The sequence below is a fragment of the Podarcis bocagei genome (assembly GCF_964188305.1).
Source record: "Podarcis bocagei genome assembly, chromosome: 6".
Classification (NCBI taxonomy): domain Eukaryota; kingdom Metazoa; phylum Chordata; class Lepidosauria; order Squamata; family Lacertidae; genus Podarcis; species Podarcis bocagei.
Window position 1 is genome coordinate 93,710,601 of NC_138130.1, and position 26,846 is coordinate 93,737,446.

Here is a 26,846-nt window from a genome sequence, read left to right on the forward strand (position 1 = left end):
AGTTTCAGAATTACAGGAAAAAAATAAAAAATAAAAAACAACACTACAATACATAAAAAGAAGAAAAAAAGCAAAACATAAAAGCCAATACAACAATACAGCAAAAAGATTAAAAAAAGAAGAAGAAAACACACACAAATCCCATATTACATATCTTTAACTTCCATTTGCTTGTTTCATTGACCTCCTCACACCTCCCTTTTTGTATTCTAGTTTAATTAGTTATTTCAGCAAATTCTTCCCATCTTTCTCAATTTTTATTAAATAATTTATCTTAACAATTTAACCTATTAATTAACTCAACAAGTCCTTTCCATCTTTTCCCCATATTCTGTTATTCAAATTACCTTAATTTATTTAACCTTATCTTACCGTAAAATACCTTAGAGCTTAAAACTTAATACTCAATTATGCATAACTCCTGATATCATTTCTACTAGAGCCATATAGATTCATTCCAGCATTTCCCCTACTATTCATTAATTTTAGGCTAATTCCCTAAATAAAAATTTTTCTTTATAAATTTTCTTCCAATCTTCATCCAACGTCTCTTTTTTCCTGGTCTCGGGTCATGTCAGTCCTTACTGTCCATTCCATCTAGTCCATCAACCTGGTAGTCTTATGTCCGAGGCAAAGGGGTGAGCTCCTGTTGCTCAGTCCCTGCTCCTGCCAACCTAGCAGTTCGAAAGCATGTCAAAGTGCAAGTAGATAAATAGGTACCACTCCGGCGGGAAGGTAAACGGCGTTTCCATGCGCTGCTCTGGTTCGCCAGAAGCGGCTTAGTTATGTTGGCCACATGACCCGGAAGCTGTACTCTGGCTCCCTCGGCCAGTAAAGTGAGATGAGCGCCGCAACCCCAGAGTCGGTCACGACTGGACCTAATGGTCAGGGGTCCCTTTATCTTTACCTTAAGGCTGGATCTAGACATCTAAAAAAAGCATTTCAGGAAAATACGTTATAAACTTCATACAGTGGTACCTTGGGTTACAGATGCTTCAGGTTACAGACGCTTCAGGTTACAGACTCCGCTAACCCAGAAATAGTACCTCGGGTTAAGAACTTTGCTTCAGGATGAGAACAGGAATCATGCGTAGGCAGCGGGAGGCCCCAGTGGCTAAAGTGGTACCTCAGGTTAAGAACAGTTTCAGGTTAAGAACGGACCTCCGGAATGAATTAAGTTCTTAACCAGAGGTAGCACTGTAATGGGAAATTACGTTCCTGTAGGACAGAACTCTATAGCGTCATCTGGTGTCACCGTGTTATAATGAATTGAAAACGCTTTTTAATTTTTTTTTACTAATGTAGTTGGGTTATTAATGCAGCACAACACAAAATACACCTGCTGTTCTAGCTGTTAAAACTCACAAGACTGTTAATCACTGAACCGACTGAAATAGCTGTTCGACCTCAAAGGGTTCTACAGCCCTTTCAAACATTAACCTTTTACACATGCATTTTGGATGCTAACATCCCACACTGATAAAGTTCTGACCACTCCTGCAGTAGAGATACTGCCAGTTTCTACCCTGGTAGATAACCCAACCAGAACGGCATAAGCTGACTAGGACCGATTGCAACCAAGAAAGCTTACAATACCTCCCTGGGGAGAGAGCATTCTGTAAGCAAGGAGCCACCACTGAAAAGGCCCTTTCTCGTGTCAACACCCTCCACAAAGCGTATACACAGAGAAGAGTCTGATATGATGAATGGCTTTTGTTTTGTTTTTTTAAGCAGTGCTAAGACTGGCGTACTTTCCCCCAATGCAACCTATGACCACCGTTCTTATTTCTTTTTCAGTTCCTGGATTAACTGGGGTTCTTATGGTGTTGGTGCTCTTCCTAATGTCTACAGCCTCTACTTATGCCATTAGGTAATTTTTTATTTTTTTTAATCTGACCAAATGACTCTTAGTGTAGTGAGTACAGCTGTGTATACTCAACATTATTTTCTGTGTTTATTCCACGCCGAGATCTCGCTTTTATTTTCCTACCAAGTCCACCCACAATCTGGACCTGTTTCATATTTTATACCCCTGTTTAGGGAAGCTTTTAATGCTTGATGTATTACGGTATTTTAATATTTGGTCAGAAGCCGCCCAGAGTGGCTGGGGAAGCCCAGCCAGATGAGCGGGGCATAAATAAATTATTATTATTATTATTATTATTATTATTATTATTATTATTATTATTATTATTATTAAAGTGCCTTTTCCTAAACAAGTTTCATGCCGGAAAGGAAAGCTCAGTACAGATTGAGCCTGCGTTTCCACCCCCGGCGTGTCCTTCTGAAAATGGATGGAGGTGGTCCTAGCACTGAAAGGTTTATCCACACCTGCAGAACAGCCTGTGGGTGGGCATATTGCCATTGCCACTTCCTTCTTCCTTCAGCTGGGACATAGAATCATAGAATCATAGAGTTGGAAGAGACCACAAGGGCCATCGAGTCCAACCCCCTGCCAAGCAGGAAACACCATCAGAGCACTCCTGACATATGGTTGTCAAGCCTCTGCTTAAAGACCTCCAAAGTAGGAGACTCCACCACACTCCTTGGCAGCAAATTCCACTGTCGAACAGCTCTTACTGTCAGGAAGTTCTTCCTAATGTTTAGGTGGAATCTTCTTTCTTGTAGTTTGGATCCATTGCTCCGTGTCCGCTTCTCTGGAGCAGTAGAAAACAACCTTTCTCCCTCCTCTATATGACATCCTTTTGTATATTTGAACACGGCTATCATATCACCCCTTAACCTCCTCTTCTCCAGGCTAAACATGCCCAGCTCCCTTAGCCGTTCCTCATAAGGCATCGTTTCCAGGCCTTTAACCATTTTGGTTGCCCTCCTCTGGACACGTTCCAGTTTGTCAGTGTCCTTCTTGAACTGTGGTGCCCAGAACTGGACACAGTACTCCAGATGAGGTCTGACATGTGCTGGGAGGAAAAGGCATGGGTAAGCAGGGGCAGCCTGGCCTGTTTCGCCCCCTGAGGTGAAACAGGAAGGTGCCATCCTGCATTCATGCCACTCCCGCTGAAGCATCACTTACCAGGATCGTGCGACCGCTACTTCCGGGTATAATAAACTGGGCAGCTCCCAATTTACTATGTATTTCTCCATGAACTCTGGGCAGCTCCCAACAGAATATTAAAAACATAATAAAAAAAACCAGACGTTAAAAACTTCCCTAAACAGGGCTGCCTTTAGATGTCCTCTAAAAGTCAGGTAGTTGTTTATTTCCTTGACATCTGATGGGAGGGTGTTCCACAGGGCGGGCACCACCACCGAGAAGGCCCTCTGCTTGGTTCCCTGTAACCTCACTTCTCGCAGTGTGGGAACTGCCATAAGACCCCTGGAGCTGGACCTCAGTGTCTGGGCTGAACGAAGGGGGTGGAGATGCTCCTTCAGGTATACTGGGCTGAGGCCTTCTTCCTTTCCTTCTCAGGCCTTCTTCCTTTCCCTCTCTTAGTCCAGTCTTTCAGCGATCTAGATCATGCTCATTTTTTTTTTTTTTTTGGCACTATCTCCCCTGCGAGTAAACAAAATCTGTTTTTGCTTGTTCCAGATTTAAAAATAAAAATAAAAATCTAGGATGTATCCAGATTTAAGTTGAGCAGCAACTACTTGTAATATGGCCTCCTCAGCATAAGTGACTTCAACAATGCAAAATGCTTTGATTGCCTAAAATTTAATTGTACTTTGTTCCTTTCAGGGTTTCTGATTATGACATCTTCTGGTACACCCACAACCTCTTTTTTGTCTTCTACTTTCTGCTGATGCTGCATGTTTCTGGGTAAGTTATTGCCCCTGTTGATGAAGCCCAGCCACAGAAGCATGCCATAAAAACTGAAGCACGCCAGGGCAGGACAGACAAAACCGCAGCTCTGGAGCTGTGTGAATTTAGCAGATTTCAAAGGAATGTTTTGAAATGAAGATGAGTTCAGCACTCATGCTATGGGCATTGGTGGTGAGACTTTACTACTGGTTTTGAAGTCATGGGACTAAGATACAATGTTGGTTTTAATGAGGAAACAAGCTGGGAGAGATGGCTTGAACGCAAATGGAGGAAAGATCCGAATGAATGCAACTGAACCCTGGTAAGGGCTCATTATCCAGCCTGCCTAGTGGCAGTGAAGGCCATTGCATCCTCATTATGTCGCCTGGTAGAGCTTTTCTGAGAGATCTGCATTGGCTCCCAGTACGTTTCCGAGCACAATTCAGAGTGTTGGTGCTGACCTTTAAAGCCCTGAACGGCCTCAGTCCTGTATACCTGAAGGAGCGTCTCCTCCCCCATTGTTCAGCCTGAGATCCAGCTCCGAGGGCCTTCTGGCAGTTCCCTCATTGTGAGAAGTGAGGTTACAGGGAACCAGACAGAGGGCCTTCTCGGTAGTGGCACCCGCCCTGTGGAACGCCCTCCCTTCAGATGTGAAGGAAATAAGCAGCTATCCTATCTTTAAAAGACATCTGAAAGCAGCCCTGTTTAGGGAAGTTTTTAATATCTAATGCTGTATTGATTGGGAGCCACTCAGAGTCGCTGGGGAAAATCAACCAGATGGGCGGAATATAAATAATATATAATATAATATAATTATAATATAATATAATATAATTATTATTATTATTATTATTATTATTATTATTATTATTATTATTATTATTATTATTTTCTGGGTTTTATGAAGCCTTTTACAGGCTGGCCCAAAGGAGGTGATAGAACCAACGGTAGCTCGCTGTGACTTGTTTGCAAAGCATTTTGAGGATAAAATTACTTGCATTCACCAAGACCTTGGATCTGCTGTTATAGCAGATGAATCTTATGGGGTGTCCAGAGCACAGTCTAGTCCTGTTGTGTTGGATGAGTTTCAGTTGGTAAGGCTTGAGGATGTGGACAAGGTGCTTGGATCAGTCAGAGTGACCACTTACCCTCTAGACCAGCCTTTCTCAACCTGTGGGTCCCCAGATGTTGTTGAACTACAACTCCCATCACCCCTAGCTAGCAAGGCCAGAGCTCAGGGATGATGGGAGTTGTAGTCCAACAACATCTGGGGACCCACAGGTTGAGAACCACTGCTCTAGACTGTTGTCCCTCTTGGCTGATAAAAACAGCAAGGAGGGAACAGCTGGCTGGGCCAGGGAGGTGATCAAAGCCTTTTTACAAGACGAGGTGGCCCTTGTCTGTTTGAAGGAGGCGGTTTGAGCATATTACCCCGATTCTGGTCCGACTGCACTGGGTACCAGTTAGTTCCTGGGCCCAATTCAAAGTTCTGGTTTTGACCTATAAAGCCTCAAACAGCTCAGGACCACAATACCTCAAGGACTTCCTCTTTCCATACGGACCTACCTGGACCCTGAGATCATCTTCTGAGTCCCTTCTCAGTGTGCTTCCTCCTAGCAGGATCTGGGTGAAAACTAAGGGTAAATAGAAAAACAGACCGGGCAGGATTCACGTGCATGTAGACATATTAAGTAAAAGGTGTTGGCTCACCTGCGTTTCAAGAAATGATTCCTGACATACAAGCTAAGGAGGGTCATTTTTAAATTATTTGTCCATTTATGTCTTGTCCAAAATATCCTTAGTAATTATAAAGGCCAGAGTACTGTCATACCTCAGGTTGAATATGCTTCATGTTGAGTACATTTGAGTTGCGGTCCGTGGCAACCCGGAAGTAACAGAGCACATTACTTCCGGGTTTCGCCGCTTGCGCATGCACAGACGCTCAAAATGACGTCACGCGCATGCGCAGAAGCAGCGAAAAATGACGTGTGCGTGCGCAGACGTGCCGTTGCTAGTTACGTTTGCTTCTGGATGCAAACGGGGCTCCGGAACGGATCCTGTTCAAATCCGAAGGTACCACTGTATCTATATTTTGGGGGAGGGGGTAAGTTTCTAATCCTTAAAGCTGTAAAGTTATGCCTCAGAACTTGTGATCATTGTGAGTGAAGTCTCTCAAACTGGCAGGATTTCCAGTGGATGGGGCTCTCTGCATAGCTCTTTGCCTCTCCCATGGCTAAGAAGAGTACAATTAACTGATGTGCAAATAAACAGAATACGTGGGTTTGCACAATGTAGGCCACATGCAAAACATTAGTTCCGCCCCCCTCCCATCCCAGCTTGGTACATGTAAGCTCCGTCGAGACATCTAGCCTAAAACTGCCTTGACTCCACTTGTTCTCCTTGACATCTTTTTTTGGCTGTTTGAAAGCATCCTTCAGCATCCTATGTCATACATTCCGTCCCCTTTTGATATTTTTGCAGTTTGCCTCTGGGTCCTCTGAACCCTGGAATGGTACCCCCCAATGTTCCCATGTTCTCTCACTTTGCTGTTTTGGTTTCTGAAAAACATAAAAGTGCAATGGGTGACTAATGTTTGGTCCGAGCCTAAACTGGCTGGTCCTCTGAGTTTAGCCAACAATAGCCAAGCTGGCCAGGGCCCAGACACATGCTCTCAATCAATGACATAGCAGACGTTGGAGTTATGGGAGCCTCTGGGACCACGTCCTCAGCTGGTGTTAATCACCTTTGTTCTCTTTGCTGCGATGGAGTTTTGCCAGTTGCCAGTTGCTTTGCCTGGATAAATGGCCTATACGTTGATGGCTGAGTCATTGCCACAACAAGAGCCAGATGGGCAAAACACTTCCTAAGACTTCATCTGCTCTGGCTTTGATCTAGTCCAGAACCGCCGGAGGAAAATGAATACTTGGCCATCGAGAGTGTGGAAGGGGAGCAGTTAGTGGATCTGCAATGAAGTTTGGATGGGGAGCAAGTTTGTAACAATACTTCCCCCTCCTCCCTCCCCATGGAGAAGCAAGTTGATTTCTTCAGTTCAGGTTGGGGAAATGTGTAATCCCATGTGAGATCAGGGATCTGTGCTATTCTCAGACCATTGAGCCACCTAGCCAAGAAGAAAGAAGAAGAAGAAGAAGAGTTTGGATTTGATATCCCGCTTTATCACTACCCAATGGTGTCTCAAAGCGGCTAACATTCTCCTTTCCCTTCCTCCCCCACAACAAACACTCTGTGAGGTGAGTGGGGCTGAGAGACTTCAGAGAAGTGTGACTAGCCCAAGGTCACCCAGCAGCTGCATGTGGAGGAGCGGGGAAGCGAACCCGGTTCACCAGATTACCACTCTTAACCACTACACCACATTGGCTCTTGGGCAACCAAGACTCCTCCATGTGAGGAGAGGTTGCAGTGTTTGAATTTAGAGAACAGACGACATGATACTAATTTATAAAATTATTCATGGTGAAGAGAAAGTGGAGAGGGAAAAGTTTTTCTCCATCTCTCAAAGCACTGGAACTGATGGACCACCAGTGAAGCTGAATTTTGAAAGATTCAGGACAGATTGGGGGGGGGGAGAACTTCTTCACATAGCACATAGTTAAACTATGGGACTCTCACGCACAAGGGGCAGTGATGGCCACCTACTTGGAAGGTTAGACAAATTCATGGAGGAGAGGGCTACTAATGGCCGCTTGCCATGATGGCTATGCTGTGGCTTCACAGTTGGAGGCAGTATTTCTCTGAACACCAGTTCCTAGAAGCCACAGGAAGGGAGAGTGCTCTGGTTCTCAGGTCTTTGCTTGCAGGTTTCCTAAGGATGTCTGATTGGTCACTGTGAGAAGACAATACTGAATTAGATCCAGCAGGCTCTTCTTGTGTTCTTAGGGACGGGGGTGGTGCTGTGGTCTAAACCATGGAGCCTCTTGGGCTTGCCGATCAGAAGGTCGGCAGTTCGATTCCACAGGACGGGGGGAGCTCCCGTTGCTCTGTCCCAGATTCTGCCAATCTATCAGTTCAAAAGCATGCCAGCACAAGTAGATAAATAGGTACCACTGCAGCAGGAAGGTAAACAGCGTTTCTGTGCGCTCTGGTTTCTGTCATGGTGTCCTGTTGCGTCAGAAGCAATTTAGTCATGCTGGCCACATGACCCAGAAAGCTGTCTGTGGACAAACGGTGGCTCCCTCGGCTTGAAAGCAAGATGAGCGCTGCAACCCCATAGTCGCCCTTGACTGGACTTAATTGTCCAGGGACCCTTTACCTTTACTTTTTTAAAACCTCTTGTGTTTTTATTGTCTTCACTCATTGGTCAAAGCTCTCCACGATTTCAGAGTGGATATTCCAAGCCCTGCCTACAGATGTCTGATGACTGAACCTGGGATTTGTATGCTACTGTACCACCCCAAATTTGGTCTTTTTCAAGGTTAAGGAGGCTGCAAAGAGATCTTTTCCTGGAAGTCAAATAACATGGAAATATCCCGTTCCTGAAAGCACAAGGACCAACTTCTATGCCCGCTCAATGGGGAGCAAATCTTGTTTGCTAGAGGTGATCTGTGATATGAGTGGCTGCTGTGTTCGAGATCAACAGCCAATATGTGTCCTTAAATCCTTAAATACAAACCCGAGCTTTCCTTCAATCGTTTTGCAAGTCGAGTCATTCACAAGGCCTGGATAATATGTGTATACCTGAGTCCCTACACTTCAAAGGTTTTTTTTTGGGGGGGGACCATTGCTCAATGGTAAAGTACCTGTCTTGAATTCAGACTGCTCCAGGTTCAATCTTTGGCAACTCCAAACAAGCCTGGGAGAGAACCTTGTTTGCTGACCATTGTGAGCTAGATGGATCATTGGTCTGGCTTGGTTTAAGACAGCTTCCTAGGTCCCTATCCCAAGCCCCCTCCTCACAATTCTGTTAATGTACACAAACTTGAGTATCCTACCAACAGCATACCACAGAGAAAATATATCCATGATTACTTAGCCTGGTTCTCACAAGTATTCGGGGGGAAACAAAATGGCACCCGCAAGCGATGGAGCCGGAGGAGCACCCAGGAGTTTTGACTCCATGTCTCCCTCCTGATTTTGTGAATGGGGATGCAAAAGTAGGAGAGGGATTTCAGCCCAGCACTAAGCAGAGCTACTGTATTTTTGGCATTTTTAGGTATAGTCTCGTAAGTCAGCGCCAGTGACAAAAATGAATAATGTAGCACTGCTTCTGCTGTCAAGTGCTTTGTGTGCTTCTAAATTTGCAATAATATATTGTATAACTTGGCAGAGAATCAGGGCATTAGTAGATGATTCACTGCAACATGTTCCTTTCAGAAGAGTATGTCTTGTGTATATACTTCTGTATCTGAAAAAGGTTTTCATTTTCCTTCCTAAGTCAGCTATTTCCTTTCCATTCTTTTATTTTTATTGTGTTTACTGCAACAAAACAAAAGTTAGAAAACTTATTTGATTGTACGAAACAGAAGCCAAACAGAAGAATGTTTGCTTTTGAGTTATCCCCTCCCTCCTTAAGAGGGATCACACAGGATGTAGTTTGTTACATTTCTCCAGTGTCGCTCAACATCTACGAAGAGTGTTGATTATTATATGCAATAACATCTATTGGAAAAAGAGGGGAACCCATAGAAATTCCTTACCTTGGCACCTCACTATTTTTAACTATTCATGTGTGTTTTGTGGGCAGAACTGGATTTCCTTGTATTGCCCCCTGCACCACTTTTGATTCCTAATTGTGTCTTCAAATCCCCTTCATTTTAATATAAATGCAAATCTGAAACCAATAAAGGACCAGGGCTCTCAGGCATATTATTTCTGCAAAGGCCAGTATTGGCCTTGTTTCAACAGAAGACAGGTTATTTCCCTTCCTTTCTCTCCCGCTGAAGCATAATATGCCGCTAACCATAAAATTAATAGAAGGACAGGATTGTTCCCTAAAGAATTGATATTATATCTCTGTTCTGAGGTGGCTTCTGCTGATGGCTGATTTTCTGAGCTGAGGGCTTAGGTCAGGGGTCGGCAAACTAAGGCCTGGGGCCCAGATGCGGCCCACCGGGCTCGTTAATCCGGTCCACGAACTTTGTGGACCCTGCCACCCGCTCGGTCAGTCCCCGCGCTAAACCGGTGCGGCACGGGGGCTTCGCCACGTGGGGACTGACTTCCGTGATGCTGGCACGGCTTCAGATTGGCCACAGGAAGCCCCTGCAGGCAATCCGAAGCCACGGATGCCTCTGGGCAACGCCCCTTCCTTCCAGCTGAGATGGCCAAGATCCGAGCAGGAGGAAGTGGCGGCAGCAGGGGGGCTGCCTCCGCCGCCCAGACCAGCGGAGTGGGGGGAACAGGTGTAGAGTGTACTGAGGATGTGGATCACACAGGAAACTGCAAGATATGCATGGCTTATGATGATTAAGGTTGTACATTTTGATCAGTTATTTTCTGCTCATCAGAACTTCAGATGGGGAGAAATTCAAATTTTTAAAAGGAGAACAAAACAAAACGTTTCTCTCTTTGTATTTCTCTAGAGGAGTTCTGAAATACCAAGCTAATCTAAAGGAGCACCCGCCAGGGTGTTTGAACCCCAATGCAACAATTCAGGAGGACAGGCAATTTGCGCCTGGTTTTGAAAAGCTGCCATCTGAAAATGCCCTGGAACCTCTCCCTGGAGGGTTGTTGGAGCTGGAACCACTTCTTCAAAGCAGCTTTGTGTGCACTGAGGAACCGAAATTTCAAGCCCATTTCCCCGAGGTTTGTATGAACATCTTCGCTGTATTTTGCTCGTGGTAGTGAAGAAACCAATTGGCTTTGCTGATGTGAAAACACGGAATGTTCATAAACATTCCAACTGCTCCGGGGGGGGGGGGGAGCTGTTTTCAGATAAGTTTGAGGGAAGGAGAAATTGTCATTTAGGCCAAGATTTCAAACTTGCGCATGTGTGCCTTTGTGGTTCTGTTTGAGGTCTGAGGAGATGGTTTGGAAGATAAAGCAGAGGTACTAAGGGGCATACAAGCCAGAGGCAATCTGGCTAAAAGAAGTCTGCTGCAACGTTTAATCAGTGAACAGGGACTGCTGCACTAAAACAGCTGACGAAAGGTTGTCAGTTAAACTAAAGGTTGTTGGACTAAATGTCTTTTGTTAGCAGACTTTTTAAAGTTTTATTTTCAATGCAGGTATTTACATTTATTTGCAAGTTCTAAGTACAATTCTAATTGGGGACTTCCCTCTTTTCTCTGCAAGAGATGGTAATGCCTCTTCTAAGATGAAGTGTTTTACTGTGACAGCAGTGTTGTGCTTAGAGTGCCAGAGAAGGCCTGAGTGGACCCAGATTCAAATCTGTGACTCCATGGAGGCACATCTGGGTTTTGAATACTGGCTTACTAGTCAGTGTTTTGGCTTACAAGACTTTGGTCATGTCCCCCACTTTTCAGACATGGCTCTGGATCTCTGGACCGTTGTGTTTGTACTGTGCTGAAAGGCTTTACCGCTACATCTGTAGTAGCAATAAGCCTGTCACGATAACTGCGGCCATCAGCCACCCCTGCGATGTCCTTGAGGTGCGGATGGTGAAGGAGGACTTCAAAGCGAGACCTGGACAGGTGAGCTAATGGATTCTATTCCTGGCCCCTGAACTCTTGTGTCCTGAACATAAGAAGAGCCTGCTAGGTCAATGTTCTCACATGCCTCTGGGAAATTGGCAAGCAGGAACTGAACTCAAGAGCATTTCCCACTCCTCTGGCTTCCAGGAACTGTATTCCACAGCGTTGCTGCCTCCAACTGTGGAGGCAGAGAATGGCCATCATGATTAGTAGACATTGATTGCCTTATCCTCTTTGAATTTGTCTAATCTCCTTCGAAAGCTACCCACGTCGGTGACAGTCATTGCTTCCTGGAGGTGCAAGTCCCAGAGTTTAGCACTGCACGGTGTGAAAAAATTACTTTGTTTTGCATCTCCTGAATCCTTCAGGGAGAGAGCCAGTGTGGTGTAGTGGTTAAGAGCGGTAGACTTGTAATCTGGTGAACCAGGTTCGCTTCCCCGCTCCTCCACATGCAGCTGCTGGGTGACCTTGGGCTAGTCACACTTCTTTGAAGTTTCTCAACCCCACTCGCCTCACAGAGTGTTTGTTGTGGGGGAGGAAGGGAAAGGAGAATGTAAGCCGCTTTGAGACTCCTTTGGGTAGTGATAAAGCGGGATATCAAATCCAAACTCCTCCTCCTCCTCCTCCTCCTCCTCCTCCTCCTCCTCCTCCATCTTTGTTAGATATCCACGAGGTTTACTATTATATGCAACAGAAAATGCAGAAGAGTGGGGTAGGAGCGGAAACTGGAATTAAGGTTAGGCCGCAAACCCAATCCATGTGTTCTCAGAGAGAGCCAAACTCAGTAAAAACAAAGATCTGAAAGCAGACAGTGTATAAGGGCATAAGAGCCCTGCTGGATCAGGCCAGGGGTCCGTCTCGGCTAACGCCCTGCTTCCGAGCGTGCCAACCAGAAGCTTCTGGGAAGACAATAGGCAAGGCAAGAAGACTATCTCTTCCCAGCAACTGGTATTTGCTGGGTTGGGACCCATTTACACTATACAGTGGATGCTCAGGTTGTGAACATGATCCGTGCGGAATGCACGTTTGCAACCTGCAGCATCCGCAACCCGCAACAGCACATCTGCACACGCGTGGGTTCCGATTTGGCGCTTCTGTGCATGCACAATCACCGAAACCTAGAAGTAACCCATTCTGGTACTTCCGGGTTTCGGCGGTCTGTAACCCAAAAAAACACAACCTGAAGCGCCTGTAACCCGAGCTATGACTGTACATCATCTATGACAGATGGCACACAACCTCTGCTTGAAAACCTGCAAGGTAGGAGTGTCCCCAAGCTCCGTAGGGAGACCGTTCCATTGTTGAACATCTCTTTCTTGATGCAAATGCATCAGCAGAGCCAATTCCATACTCCTGCTCCAAAAATCAAATGCTGCTTGATGATCCCACCAGGTGGAAATTTGTGACTGAGCACTTCCAACATTTAAATCGTATCTCTGAATAAATTTTGTTAAGCCTAGCTGCACCATAGCAGCAGTTTATACTGGGCTGCTTGTATTGATAGACTCAGCGAGCGATGGACCTTTGGTTTTTTTGCCACATATTTGGATAATAAAATCCAATGATAATCATGTTGCAAACACCCACCCCACAAACTCCAGTGCCAAATACCGCTAGAAACATCAGCCGCTTAATAAGACAACAGCTTGAGAGAAAGCAATTGGAGTGGGCACGTTATGTATGAATGCTTAAAAGGAACTCTGCTGCAACAAAGCAATTTACAAATGAGGTCAGAGGAATAAAATCCGCAGAGCTGAAACAAACAGGGTTGAGGCGTTTGATTGGGAGGCTGAGTTTCTGGAGGGAAGTGGGGAAGACTTACTGCATATTAGAAGTAGCATCTCTAAGAGACATCTTTGCCATTTCAGTACATCATTCTGCATTGTCCCAGCGTGTCATCAGTAGAAAGCCACCCGTTCACCCTAACGCTGGTAAGGAATATCTTTTAATATTTGTGCTATTGGTATTTGCTTTCTACGCATCTTCGGCAGACGAATGCTCCTATATTTTCCTTTGTCAAATTTGCTGGTTCATTTTTGTACCCCATCACCGATTAGAACATTGTTGCCGTTGTTTCTCAGAGGTGTTTGCATGCACCATCTTCTTGCAATCCTCACAATAACCCTGTAATGCAGGACAGTATTTTCTCCCCCTCCCTCCCCTCCTGGGGATGAGCGTGAACATGGGGTGTCTGCTGTGAATTAACATGGTGGCTTTAGGAAATAGGTGAGATTCAACACGGATGGAACCGCATTGTGCTACACCAGAATCATATCCAGGTGTGCCCTACCTGAGTCCTGGGCAGGATCTACACAGACCTGTTTAACGTCATTAGAACGGTATTACCTATATTGTTCTAAAACATCACAGGGTGTACTTATAAAAATAAAGCTTTTTTTTTTACCTTTGTTTCTTTCGTTAAAATTCTGTCTCCCTATTACCAGTTGCTGGTTGCTCCGCAACACCCTGTGGTGTCGCATTTTTATAATTCATCATGAACGTTAAAAGTAAGATGCCATGTGTCCATATGGTTATCAAAACCCTTCCTTAACGTTAAAAGCCATGAGTGGTTGAAGAATGAGTCCCTGGTGAGTGGTTGAAGAATGAGTGGCACAATAGCAGTGTCCCAACTCACATGACATGGCTGTGATAGTTTGACAGCCTTGCAGGCAGTGGTGGAGGGTGTCCATTGGGACAAGTAGTAGTAGTAGTAGTAGTTATAATAATAATAATAATAATAATAATATGCCACCCACCTGACTGGGTTTTCCCAGCTACTCTGGGTGTCTTGCAACACATATTAAAAACACAATAAAGCACCAACCATTTAAAGAATCCCTGTACCATTTAAAGCCTTCAGATGTCTTCTAAAAGTCATATACAGTGGTACCTCGGATTACATACGCTTCAGGTTACAGATTGCGCTAACCCATAAATATTACCTCGGGTTAAGAACTTTGCTTCATGATGAGAACAGAAATCATGCTTTGGCGGCACAGCGGCAGCAGGAGGCCCCATTAGCTAAAGTGGTGCTTCAGGTTAAGAACACTTTCAGGTTAAGAACGGACCTCCGGATCGAATTAAGTACTTAACCCAAGATACCACTGTAGTTGTTTATTTCCTTGACATCTGACAGGAGGGTGTTCCACAGGGTGGCGTTAATACTGAGAAGGCCCTCCCTCTACCTGGTTCCCTGTAACCTCACTTCTTGCAGTGAGGGAACCGCCAGAAGACCCTCGGAGCTGGACCTCAGTGTCCGGGCTGAACGATGGGGGTGGAGACGCTCCTTCAGGTATACAGGGCCGAAGACGCTCCATTTGGATAATTTGTACTTCTGTTCTTCAGCCAAAAGGTCTTCTGGAGCAGCTTACATCCAATCAAAATGAGACAATCCTTAGCCACAGGCTCACAGCCTAAAAAGGATGCGTCCCTTGAGAGATGCAAGCCTTTGTCATTCCCTCTCTGAGGATGGCCAGCTGATTCCGCAGTCCATACCATCTATTGCACTACAGTACAGTGGTGCCTCGCAAGACGAAATTAATCCGTTCTGCGAGTTTCTTCGTCTTGCGGATTTTTTTGTCTTGCGAAGCACGGATGCACCCTGGTACTGTATTATAATGGGATAGCGGGCAAAGCACAAAGCGGGTCGCTCCCCAGCAGGAGGAGTTTCCCCAGCCTGGAGGATCTGTTGCTGGGAAGAGGCAAAGACACCCCCTCCCACCTCCCCACGAAAACAGCCCCCCTTCCTCTGTCGCCAAGCCTTGCCGCGTCTTCGCTCCGCCAAACCGCGTCCCACATCAAAGCCCCAGCCTGCTCCTCTCCCTCTCTCTCCACGAGGTGCCAAAGGAAGTTCGAGCCCAGGAACCGAGGGCGGACGCACGAAGCGCCCGGCGCGGACTCTCCCTTGCCCCCCCCCCCGTTACCTTGCGCCACGCCGCTGGGCTCCCCACAGTCTCGGCAGCTGCTCCCGGCTTCTTCCCACCCCCACAAAGGCGCCTTCGCGGCGGCCCAAGTGCAGTGGATGCCTCCTCCTCCTCCTTTGTCCCGCCTCCTCCTGCCTTCGCGCAGTTAGGGCAAAATGGAGCAGCCACGTGGGGAGGGGGAGAGAGAGAGAGGCAGAGGCGGCGGCGGCGCAGAGACCCAGCCAGATCCGCTGGATCCCAGCCCACCTGCCTCCTCTGTGCCCTCTCCAGAAGAGGATCCCTCTGGAAAAGGTAGGTCGCTCCCTCGCTCGCTCCCTGCCAGCCCAGTTCCCGCTTCAAAAGGAAACAAACTCGCAAGACGTTTCGTCTTGCGAAGCAAGCCCATAAGGAAATTCGTCTTACGAAGCACCTCAAAAACCGCAAAACCCTTTCGTCTTGCGAGTTTTTCGTCTTCCGAGGCATTCGTCTTGCGGGGCACCACTGTAGTAGGAGTCAATGCTTGGGGAAGAGAAGCCTAAATGTGTCGCTGGAATTCTGAACTCCTACTTTGTATTTCTGGTAAGACTGTGAGCCTCTTAATTGCCTGTCTCCTACTCGTGAACAAAATACAATTTTGTTGTTGTTGTTTTTAATGGCATTCCAGTGACGAGGAAACTTCTAACCCATTTTTTTTGCTCAGCCAAAGGAATGGACAGAAATTTTCCTTAAAAAAATTCTAGGTCGTGTTGTGCCTGGGGCTGCTCTTTTGCCTAGAGATGTGTATCTGTGATTGCCTCTTGCTTTGAGGGTAATGTGAGACTTGGGGCTGCGCTTATAGAAAATGTAGGCAATATATTAATACTGTTGTCTGCCTCCCCTCCTGCTCCTGTTTGACCTACTTGCGCTGACTAAGTAGCAACATTGGCAGCTTGAGGATTTTTGCCAGCTTTCTCAGCATACTTTTGTTTTTCTTGTATTCCCCTATTTCCCCCCTGGAAATGATGTGATGCTGACTCAGTCTCTCTGCCATCTCCAGCATGGCACTCTTTGGATGCTGCCTGCAACTGATGGGACTTGTAGCCCCGAAACCTCTGGAGGGCACCAGATTGGAGAATGCTGTGATAGAGGATGCAAGTTGGTAGCAAGGATGGATAAGCACCACTGAAGATGGGAGTTGTAGTCCTATCAGCCCTGCTGGCTGCAGCTGATGGAAGTTAGGAACATAGAACCATAGAATTGTAGAGTTGGGAGAAACCATCTGGTCCTTGCGATGCATAAACTTAAGAAGAGCCAGCAGGATCAAGCCAGGCATGTAGTCCAATATCCTGTCCTCACAGCGGCCAATTAGATATACATGGGAAGGCCAGATTAAGACCTTTAGAGCACCTAAACCAGGGGTCGGCAAACATTTCTGCCGGTGGGCTGGATTGCCTGCGTGCGGGAGCATGCACACCCATGCACATATGCCCGCTACTCTTTCCCTGCCGGCTTTCGGAGCCATGGCAGGGGAGGAGGCGGCATCTGCTGCTTCCTATTGGCTGCAGGAGCTTCCTGCAGCCAATAGGAAGCCATGGCTGTGTCCCGGAAGTCAGTTCCTGCGTGGAGTTAAACCGGTGTGCTGCGCCGGCTTAGCTCTGCATGGGGACTTACTGAGCGGGCGGCAAGGGCTGGGAGGTGGTTTAACGTATCCAGCCCACGCACCGTAGTTTGCTGACCCCTGACCTAAACACTTAAAATATTTTGGTGCCCCATATATATCTAATTCAAAATACAAACAATAGTAAACCATAAAATAAAATTTTATTTTTTGAAATGGAACAACACCTTTGGTACAGTGAAATGAAAAATAATGTTCATTTTCATATAAAATGGTAAAGGTAACCCTGACCATTAGGTCCAGTCATGGACGACTCTGGGGTTGCGCACTCATCTCGCTCTATAGGCCAAGGGAGCCGGTGTTTGTCCGCAGACAGCTTCCGGGTCATGTGGCCAGCATGACTAAACCGCTTCTGGCGAAACCAGAGCAGCTCACGGAAACGCCATTTACCTTTCCACCGCAGTGGTACCCATTTATCTACTTGCACTTTGACGTGCTTTTGAACTGCTAGGTTGGCAGGAGCTGGGACAAATCAACGGGAGCTCACTCCGTCGCAAGGATTCAAACTGCTGACCTTCTGATCGGCAAACCCTAGGCTCTGTGGTTTAGACCACAGGGCCACGCGCGTCCCTGTGTTATATACTGCCACTTTATTCCATGATATGGACAATTCAATTACTAGCTTACAGCTAGTAAGCTTAATTCTTTTCTACACAAGGATGAACCCAGCAAAAATCCCCTCCCCTTTGCAGCTGGTGGTCCTATTTGCTCCCATTGGTGGCAATGGGAGAATCTTCCAAATAGCAGTGAAGGGTCGGGGATTTAGTTGGAAGTGTGGCTTGGGAGATAAGGGTTGGTCCTCTTCTCCCTATGTGCTGTGATTTTGTTGTCCAAACAAAAACCTATGTACCTTGTTAACAACAAGGTTTTGGGGGGAAGTGGTACGTGGGGGATCAAAATAACCAGTCAGCAATTACATGAGAAACTGCTATATACCTGGTCATAGAATCATAAAATTGTAATGTTGAAAGGGACCCCAACGATTGTCTAGTCAGACTGCCTGCAATCCAGGAATCTCAACTAAAGCATCCATGAGAGATGGCCAGCCAACCTCTGCTTAAAAACCTCCAAGTGGAGTCCATTCTACTATCGAACAGCTTACTGCCAGAAAAGCCTTCCTGATGTTTAGCTGAAACCACCTTTCTTATAACTCAGAAGCAATTGATTTGGGTCCTACCCCCCTGGTAGGAGAAAGCAAGCTTGCACTATCATCCATGTGGCAGCCCCTTAGATAGTGGTACCTCGGGTTACAGACACTTCAAGTTACAGATGCTTAAGGTTACAGACTCCGCTAACCCAGAAATAGTACCTCGGGTTAAAAACTTTGCTTCAGGATGAGAACAGAAATTGTGCAGTGGCGGCAGCGGAAGGCCCCATTAGCTAGAGTGGTACCTCAGGTTCAGAACGGACCTCCAGAACGAATTAAGTTCTTAACCAGAGGTACCACTGTTTTTTGTGGGGGGGGTTTTGGGGGGATTGTATACAACGATAGATGTTTTGGAATATTTTAGGAGACGTAAGAAAAATGATTTTTTAAAAGATATTTGAAGATCACATCTCTCAGTCTCCTCTTTTCCAGACTAAACGTACTCCTTCAACCATTCCTCATCATGCTTGGTTTCCAAGTTGATGTAGCCTAGAATAGCATTAGCCTTTTTTTGCTGCTGCATCACACTGTTGATTCATGTTCAGCTTCTGGTCTGCTAAGACTTCTATTTATTAAAATACCTCCAGCTCAGTACTGTTGACACGAACTGCCATTAGCCCCCCCATGGTTTCAGGCAGGGGTCTCTCTCAGCCCTACCTGGTGATGTCATGGATCGAATGTGGGACGGTTTTCTTGCAAGGCAAGTGCCATAGCACCGAGTGACAAGGGGCCTTTGTAGAGCAGCGTTCTTCAACTTTGGGCCCCTCAATGTTGCAGGTCTACAACCACACTCATCCCAGCCAACTTAGCCAATGGTAAGGGATGCTGGGAACTGTGGCCGAACATGATATGAGGAGGAGGATGGTGCTGACTGAGATGCTTCCTTTGCTTCCATGGCTTCTGTTTCCAAGTGATCGATGTTAGAATTCCTGCTCTGTGATTGCAGTCACGGGATTGTTGACTTTCACATGACGGTATATGTTTTGACTCCACAGAGTGGGAAGTGATGGAAACAGGATGTTTGTGTTACAGTGGTACCTCGGGTTAATTCGTTCTGGAGGTCCGTACTTAACCTGAAACTGTTCTTAACTTGAAGCACCACTTAACTAATGGGGCCTCCTGCTGCTGCTGAGCCGCCAGAGCCCGATTTCTGTTCTCATCCTGAAGCAAAGTTCTTAACCTGAAGCACTATTTCTGGGTTAGCGGAGTCTGTAACCTGAAGCGTATGTAACCTGAAGCCTATGTAACCTGAGGTACCACTGTACTGTGTTCCGTGAAGTGGGACTATTGTCCTTCATTCTTTTTCTCTTTGCTGTCTGATGCTAGAGAGAGAGGGAGCCATGTTGCAGTGCTCTGTGTGTGTTTATATGTAAATAAAATAGATTAGCCAAAATGCTGAGTTGCTGAGGTCTGTTATGCAACTGCGCAAACTCTGTGGATCCCTAAGTGTGCCGGTGTCGGTTGGCATTGGTCGCTGTGATGTTCGGGCTGAAGAAAGCTTTCGAAGCTCTCGAACGGTTGACCAGGAGGGAGGGAATATGCCAGTCGGGCATGTGTCTCTGCCAGGGTCCTACTCGAGTGCAGGCTGAGCTCCTGACAATCAGTGGTGGCTGGTCTGGTGGGGCCAAACGGAAGGTGGAGACAGGGGCCTAAACAGGTGCCGTCCATGGAAGGTGTAGCTGGTTCAGCCCTCCATTTTGTCCAGTGGATCCACACCTGTACCTTTAATGGCAGAGAACAAGTGAAGCTATTTATCTCATGACAGGGGGAAATCCCTTTCAGCCTCAGCTTCTGCATCAATGCATAGAAGCAAGTTCCACTGTGATAAAGAGGGTTTTCGCCTTAATGCATGGGAGTGCATCATTCATTGACTTATTTTATTCAGTTTTATTTGCTAGTCAGGCTGCTGCTAAACTCCCAAGAGCAGTACCATTTATTTTTCTTAAGTTGGCAATCCTGCTGCTGCCATGTAGTTTATATAAAGATGCCTCAGGTTATACATTTGCAGCAATGGGTTTGGTTTAGGTTGGTTAAATTTATACACAGCTTCTTACTTAAAAAGAAGGAGTGCCAAAGTTATTTGCAACCCCAAAAAACAAAAATACAATAATGCCACCATTTCTCCTCACAGGGCTCAGTGCCTTTCAGGACCCCCTTGTATGACATATTTTCGCTTCCATTAGCTTCCATTCTGAAGTGACCATTAATGACCCTCCAGATGTTGCTAAACTACAACTCCCATCATCCCTAGCCATGGCCATTGTAGTTCAAGTTGTAGTTCAAAAATAATTGGAGAGTACTAGGTTGGGAGAAAAGCAATGACAAACCTAGACAGCATCTTAAAAAGCAGAGACATCACCTTGCCAACAAAGGTCCGTATAGATAAAGCTACGGTTTTCCCAGTAGTGATATATGGAAGTGAGAGCTGGACCATAAAGAAGGCTGATCACCGAAGAATGGATGCTTTTGAATTATGGGGCTGGAGGAGACTCTTGAGAGTCCCATGGACTGCAAGAAGATCAAACCTATCCATTCCGAAGGAAATCAGCCCGGAGTGCTCACTGGAAGGACAGATCCTGAAGCTGAGGCTCCAATACTTTGGCCACCTCCTGAGAAGAGAAGACTCCCTGGAAAAGACCCTGATGTTGTGTAGTGGTTGGGAGTTACTCGTGCATAATCCTGCTCCGTTTGAGCATTAGATTGCCTGGTTAAACCCTCCGGACTGCACAGCCCATCTCAGCGTGGCTGCCCTTAGTCACTCGTAGAATCTGTCTGTGGGCGTTTCTTAAAGCGTTGCCAACATAAGAGTTGTTTGACGCCCAATCGTTTCCGCCTCTCACTGCGCGGGAGTCTCCTGCGCAGGGTGGGCGTGGGCAGCGGGGTGCTTGGGCTCTCCTCACTAACTTCCAGCGAAAAGTCCTGGAGCCCCTGCACCTCCCTGTCCCGTTGCTCTCCTGGATCCCTGGTGTTACACTCATTCTCTTACCCTTCTTCCCAGCTGAGTCTCCCTCTAGCGCTTGGACCTTCCCCTGCAGAATCAGAGACCCTCTCCTTCTCCCGTGCCTCTGATGTCAGTTCCCTGACATGTTGGGAAAGATGGAGGGCACAAGGAGAAGGAGACAACAGAGGGCAAGATGGTTGGACAGTGTTCTCGAAGCTACTAACATGAGTCTGACCAAACTGCGGGAGGCAGTGGAAGACAGGAGTGCCTGGCGTACTCTGGTCCATGGAGTCACGAAGAGTCGGACATGACTAAACAACAACAGGTTGGGAAAGGCTGGCCAGTTTTAACAGGTGTCCAATAGAGCATCCTTTTTGAAAATACAAATAGCTTCAGCCTTATATCCAGTGACAAAATACATACGACTCTCATCACAGCTGTGAGTTTTCCTTTGTGTGAACTCCAGACTTGGCTGCTTGCTGGCTGTTTTGGGCTCTGTCTGACCTCAGCAGTCGCGCTGAATCCTGAGAGTTATTTTAGTAACAAAGAAGCTCATTTTATATCATGGGAAATCTATATATCTATATATATACATAAAAAAAAACACCCCTGCCTCCATCCGGCTACAGGAGCAACAGATGGAAGGAATCAAGCACGAGGGAGCAAATTTTGTATAATCGAAGGGGCACACCAGATCAAGGTGAAGATGTTTGGTCCTTATTTGTGGTGTGCCTTGGTGGGAACGAAGTGCTTCTTCCCTTGTCTTTTTCTGTTTCTTCTGTGATCTTCATAAGCAGAGTTGGTTGTAGAAAATGCAGGCGTTTGTACATGCCTCGTTTTCTGTTGCCCCAGAGGGGAAGACCCAAACCAATGGATTTAAATTCAAAGACTTTCTGAGACTTATAAGACTTATGTTTATTTGGTTTTATGTTTTCAAGAGAATCCATTAAGAGTGCATATTTTGTGCATATCCATTAAGAGTGCATATTTTTGAATTCAGAGATTCTGTTTATGTGATTTCATATATTTCACATTATATAAAGAGTGTATATTGATATCGTATCATTGTATTTGGTCATTGTGTTGCCTTGGATATTACTGACTATTGTTTGCAACACAGCGGTTAAATTGTTTGGTTACCTGTGATCTTCATAAGCAGAGTTGGTTGTAGAAAATGCAGGCGTTTGTACATGCCTCGTTTTCTGCTGCCCCAGAGGGGAAGACCCAGACCAATGGATTCATTGGAGATTCCGACTAAACATTAGGAAGAAGCTTTTAATCATAGAATCATAGAGTTGGAAGAGACCACAATCATAGAATCATAGAGTTGGAAGAGACCACAAGGGCCATCGAGTCCAACCCCCTGCCAAGCAGGAAACATGGTAATGGTAAGAGCTGCTTGACAGGGGAACAGACTACCTCAAAATGGCGGACTCTCCTCATTGGAAGTTTTTAAACAGAGGTTGAATGGCCATCTGTATGGGATTCTTCAGCTGTGATTCCTGCATTGTGGAGGATTGGACTAGATGACTCTACAATTTTATGATCTAGTTCAGGGGTCAGCAAAAAAATTTAAGCCGCAGGCCGGTCCACTGTCCCTCAGGTCTTGTGGCGGGCCAGAGACGCAGCACCTGGGGTGGAGAGCTGGAAGAAGAGGCGAGGGGGGCAAGTAGTCCTCTTTTCCACCCCCCAGCCCCACCGCTGCTTCTGCTTCTCGTGGGTAGGCGGAGCATGCTCATCCACTCCTCTCTCTTGAGAGCCAGTGTGGTGTAGCGGTTAAGAGAGGTGGACTCGTAATCTGGTGAACCGGGTTCGCTTCCCTGCTCCTCCACCTGCAGCTGCTGGGTGACCTTGGGCCAGTCACACTTCTCTGAAGTCTCTCAGCCCCACTCACCTCACAGAGTGTTTTTTGTGGGGGAGGAAGGGAAAGGAGATTGTTAGCTGCTTTGAGACTCCTTTGGGTAGTGATAAAGCGGGATATCAAATCCAAACTCTTCTTCTTCTCTTCTCTCTGGCCCACAGGAGCACCAGGGCAGCAATGGCAGAGGGAAGATGAACAGCACGAAAGGGCTGGCTCTGGAGAGGAGCTTCTTAAAATGGTGCTCAGCCAGCTCAGCCCAGCCCCCTTCCTCCTCTAGGCAGGGCGGGGAGAAGCCAGGAGGAGGGAGGGAGGAGGCGCCACTGCCGTGGTGTGTGTGTGTGGAAACGGAATGGCGCAGGGGGGGAAAATGGCGCATCCCGAATGAACAGAATTCCCACGCCGATCCATGGACAGTCCATGGGCCAGATCCTGAAGGCAATTGGGCCTGATCCTGCCCGTGGACCTTAGTTTGCTGACCCCTGGTCTAGTTGGTGGGCTGCAGACTTAGCTTGAATATTATGTTTACCACTATCTTCCCTCATGATAGGCATTTATTTGCATGAGCTACGTTAAACAAGTAATTTGGGATTTAGTTTCTGAAACTAAACTCTGTTAGTTTTGTGTGTTGTTTATTTAGAATAGATATTACCCTACACTTGTCGGAGAACTGGCTGTGTGCATGTTTTAGTGACAATGTTGCCAACTTATCAATTGGCCTCTGTAGCTGTGCCCCTAGTAGTAGCTTGGCAAGTGATATTTAGCCAAAGCTGATCATGTTTATGTACAAAACAGCTGATTTGTACACATCCAGCCGTTCTCTCACAAGCAACGAGAGCAGAACATGGCCATTTTTGTGGCAAGAGGTGCGTGAAACGATCCTAAGACAGCATGTTTTGTTTTGTGGGCTTAGAAAAAATAAAAATAAATCCTGGCCTGTGTGGATCTTAAGGATTTCCATGGAAATTTGGCAGTGCAAGCTCTCTATAAACAGAGATGTGCCGTATTTAACATAGCAGGTCTTTATACATTCACCAGCTGAAGCCTTATTCCCTTCATAAATGAATATTCCCTGATTGCAGAGGGACACCCTGTGAATACAAATTATATGTGCATCAACTTTGTTCATCAAGAACTTTGGGTGAAAGTGAAGCATTCCGGTGGTGGGGCCAGAAGGCAAGAGCTCTTCCGCCCCCACTGGCCTGCTCCAAGCTTTCAGATTGATCAATATACTGAGCTGGTTCAGAGCTATAGAGAATCTCCATAGCTCAACAGTGTAAGTGCAAAAGGTTCCTGGTTCAAGCCTGCATGAAGCTTGCTAAGATGTATAAAGTTATGTTGTGGGTGAACATATCAGACGACACAGCGATTCTTCAAACAGCTCTTGTTTATTCATAGGCCAGAACAGAACTGAACTGAAGGGTTCAGCCAGCCTGCTTATATAGAGTTCCAGTACAACGTAACTGTAACAACTTTCTATAACTATCCAATCACTGAACGTCACTTTCAACCCCTTATTTGCATATGTGGACCTGAACTATCTACAGTATCCCCCTGCTTGCCCAGGGTGAGAACTTCAGTACATAACATGAAAGACTGAATCAGATTAGTGCTAGAGATGCAAAGAGGTGGAAGGAACGTTCTTTCACATGTGGTGGACTTGTAAAAGGGTAAAAGCGTATTGGGAAATGATCCATAATGAATTGAAAAAAATGTTTAATAGTACTTTCCCCAAAAAAACAGAGTCCTTTCTGTTGGGGATAATTCAGACTGATATTCCCAGGTGTCAAAAAAGGTTATTTATGTATGCCACTACTGTGTCCCGTGTTTTGTTAGCCCCAAAATGGAAAACAAGCGAGGTCCCAAGCAGAGAAGAGTGGCAACTTAAGCTCTCACAGAATATGCGCAGCTTGCAGGCTTAGAATATGAGATCAGGAAGAACATACGTTTAGAGAAGATTGGAAAACGTTTTTTGAATATATTGTGTACAGCTGAAAGTGCTGGCAGCATTAAGATAAATTCGACAGTGCAAATAAGTTTTGATGGATGCAGTAATGGAATGCTGAATGGCATAGTTTTTGTAAAATATGCAGGGATTTATGAGATATAAAATGAACCATGGAAAGAGAAAAGGGGAAGTCACAGATTTCTTAAGGATGTAAAAACGAGCAATTTAAATTGTAAGACAGGAAATTTAATAAAAAATATATATAAAAGGTTCCTGGTTCAATCCCAGCCAGCTCCCTATAACAAATTTTAGAAAGGGGCAAAGGAAGCTGTGTGTTCTCTTTGCTGTTTGGATTGCCTCGTGTGGTGCAGTGGATCAGTGTGTCTGGCTGTTAACCAGAAGGTTGGTGGTTCAAGCCCAACCAGGGGTGGCTGTGGGCAGGATGATAATAATAATAATAATAATAATAATAATAATAATAATAATAATAATAATAATAATTTGTTTATTATTTATACCCTGCCCATCTGGCTGGGCTTCCCCAGCCACTCTGGGCGGCTTCCAACAAAATATTAAAATACAGTAATACATCAAACATTAAAAGCTTCCCTAAACAGGGCTGCCTTCAGATGTCTTCTAAAAGTTTGGTAGTTGTTGTTCTCTTTGACATTTGCTGGGAGGGTGTTCCACAGGGCAGGTGCCACTACCAAGAAGGCCCTCTGCCTAGTTCCCTGTAACTTGGCTTCTCGCAGTGAGGGAACTGCCAGAAGGCCCTCGGCACTGGACCTGTGTCCGGGTAGAACGATGGAGGTGGAGACGCTCCTTCAGGTATACTGGGTCGAGGCCATTTAGGGCTTTAAAGGATCTCTGTGTTGCAGGGGGTTGGGCTAGATAACCCATAGGGTCCCTTCCAACTCCTGTGATTCTTTGCTATAATGCTGAAGTACTCTCATCCTCCTAAAGTTAGAACCAATGTGAGCTTCCCTCCTGCATCCACACAGGGAGTTTAAAGCTTTCAGCCACAGTTTCCTGTTACATCTAAATGCAGGAAACCATGGTTTGTTTTAACCCTATTTAGTGTAAACGAACCAAGATCTAACCAGGGTTTCTGATCCAAGAGTAGGGAGATTCACAAAACACTCCCCCAACACACATGTTAAATGGCTGCAATGGGGTTGTGTGGGGCAGCCAGTGGCACACACCTTCCAACACCCCACAGGGGAAATGTTTCCCTACCCAGTCTGAATGCAACTCCATATATTGTGACCTTCCGTGATTTTAAGTGTAGAACTAGGTTCACCCAAAGCGGAAGGTCTGATAACAATCTATGGCCTTATAAATTGTATTTGGGGCGAGGTGGAGGTTATTGTTTTCATTTGTTAATATGGTATATATCTTTGTGTTTTTATATTGCAAACTGCCCTGCAATCTTTGGGTGAAGGGCATCATAATAATAATAATAATAATAATAATAATAATAATAATAATAATAAATTATTTATACCCCGCCCATCCGGCTGGGCTTCCCTAGCCACTCTGAGCGGCTTCCAACAAAATATTTAAATACAGTAATGCATCAAACATTGCATATAGAATAAAAAATTAATCAATTGACGGGCTGGTGGCTGCATTAATCTCGATGGGACACAGTTGGTACAGCATTACACAGATATGGGCTATGAATGATTCAAGAAAACATGGCACACGCGTGTGTATGTGTTTAAATTACACTGTATTAGGCAAAACTTGGATTCTCTCCATCTAGTTTGTAGATGACATTTCCTTCTTTGAGATTTATCAGCAGAGCAAGGCATCCAAGAATCCCCGAAGGAGCCCTGAGGAGCTGTAGACAGTGTTGAAATATATCCTTCCTAAACTCCGAAGGGGAGAGGAGGGGAATCGGGCTTTTTACGAGTAATTTGTTAAAGTGATGCTACTGGAGTGTCCGTGGAATTGGGCAAGCAGAATTAGATGGACTTCTCCATATTTCACTTACTTCAGAGGGAGGCAGTGTGGCGTGCATGTATTT

At 45.8% G+C, this 26,846-nt stretch overlaps 1 protein-coding gene across 4 annotated transcripts in view; it reads left to right on the forward strand.

Moving 5' to 3' along the window:
* The window catches only part of NOX4 (NADPH oxidase 4), a 94,964-nt gene that overhangs the window by 20,127 nt on the left and 47,991 nt on the right, over nucleotides 1-26,846 (forward strand). For all 4 annotated transcript variants that reach the window (XM_081197388.1, XM_081197385.1, XM_081197386.1 and 1 more), the window contains 5 exons: nucleotides 1,798-1,870; nucleotides 3,698-3,778; nucleotides 10,294-10,516; nucleotides 11,197-11,364; nucleotides 13,233-13,295. In XM_081197388.1, coding sequence (XP_081053514.1) covers nucleotides 1,798-1,870; nucleotides 3,698-3,778; nucleotides 10,294-10,516; nucleotides 11,197-11,364; nucleotides 13,233-13,295 — 608 coding nt within the window. The remainder of the gene's footprint in view (nucleotides 1-1,797; nucleotides 1,871-3,697; nucleotides 3,779-10,293; nucleotides 10,517-11,196; nucleotides 11,365-13,232; nucleotides 13,296-26,846) is intronic.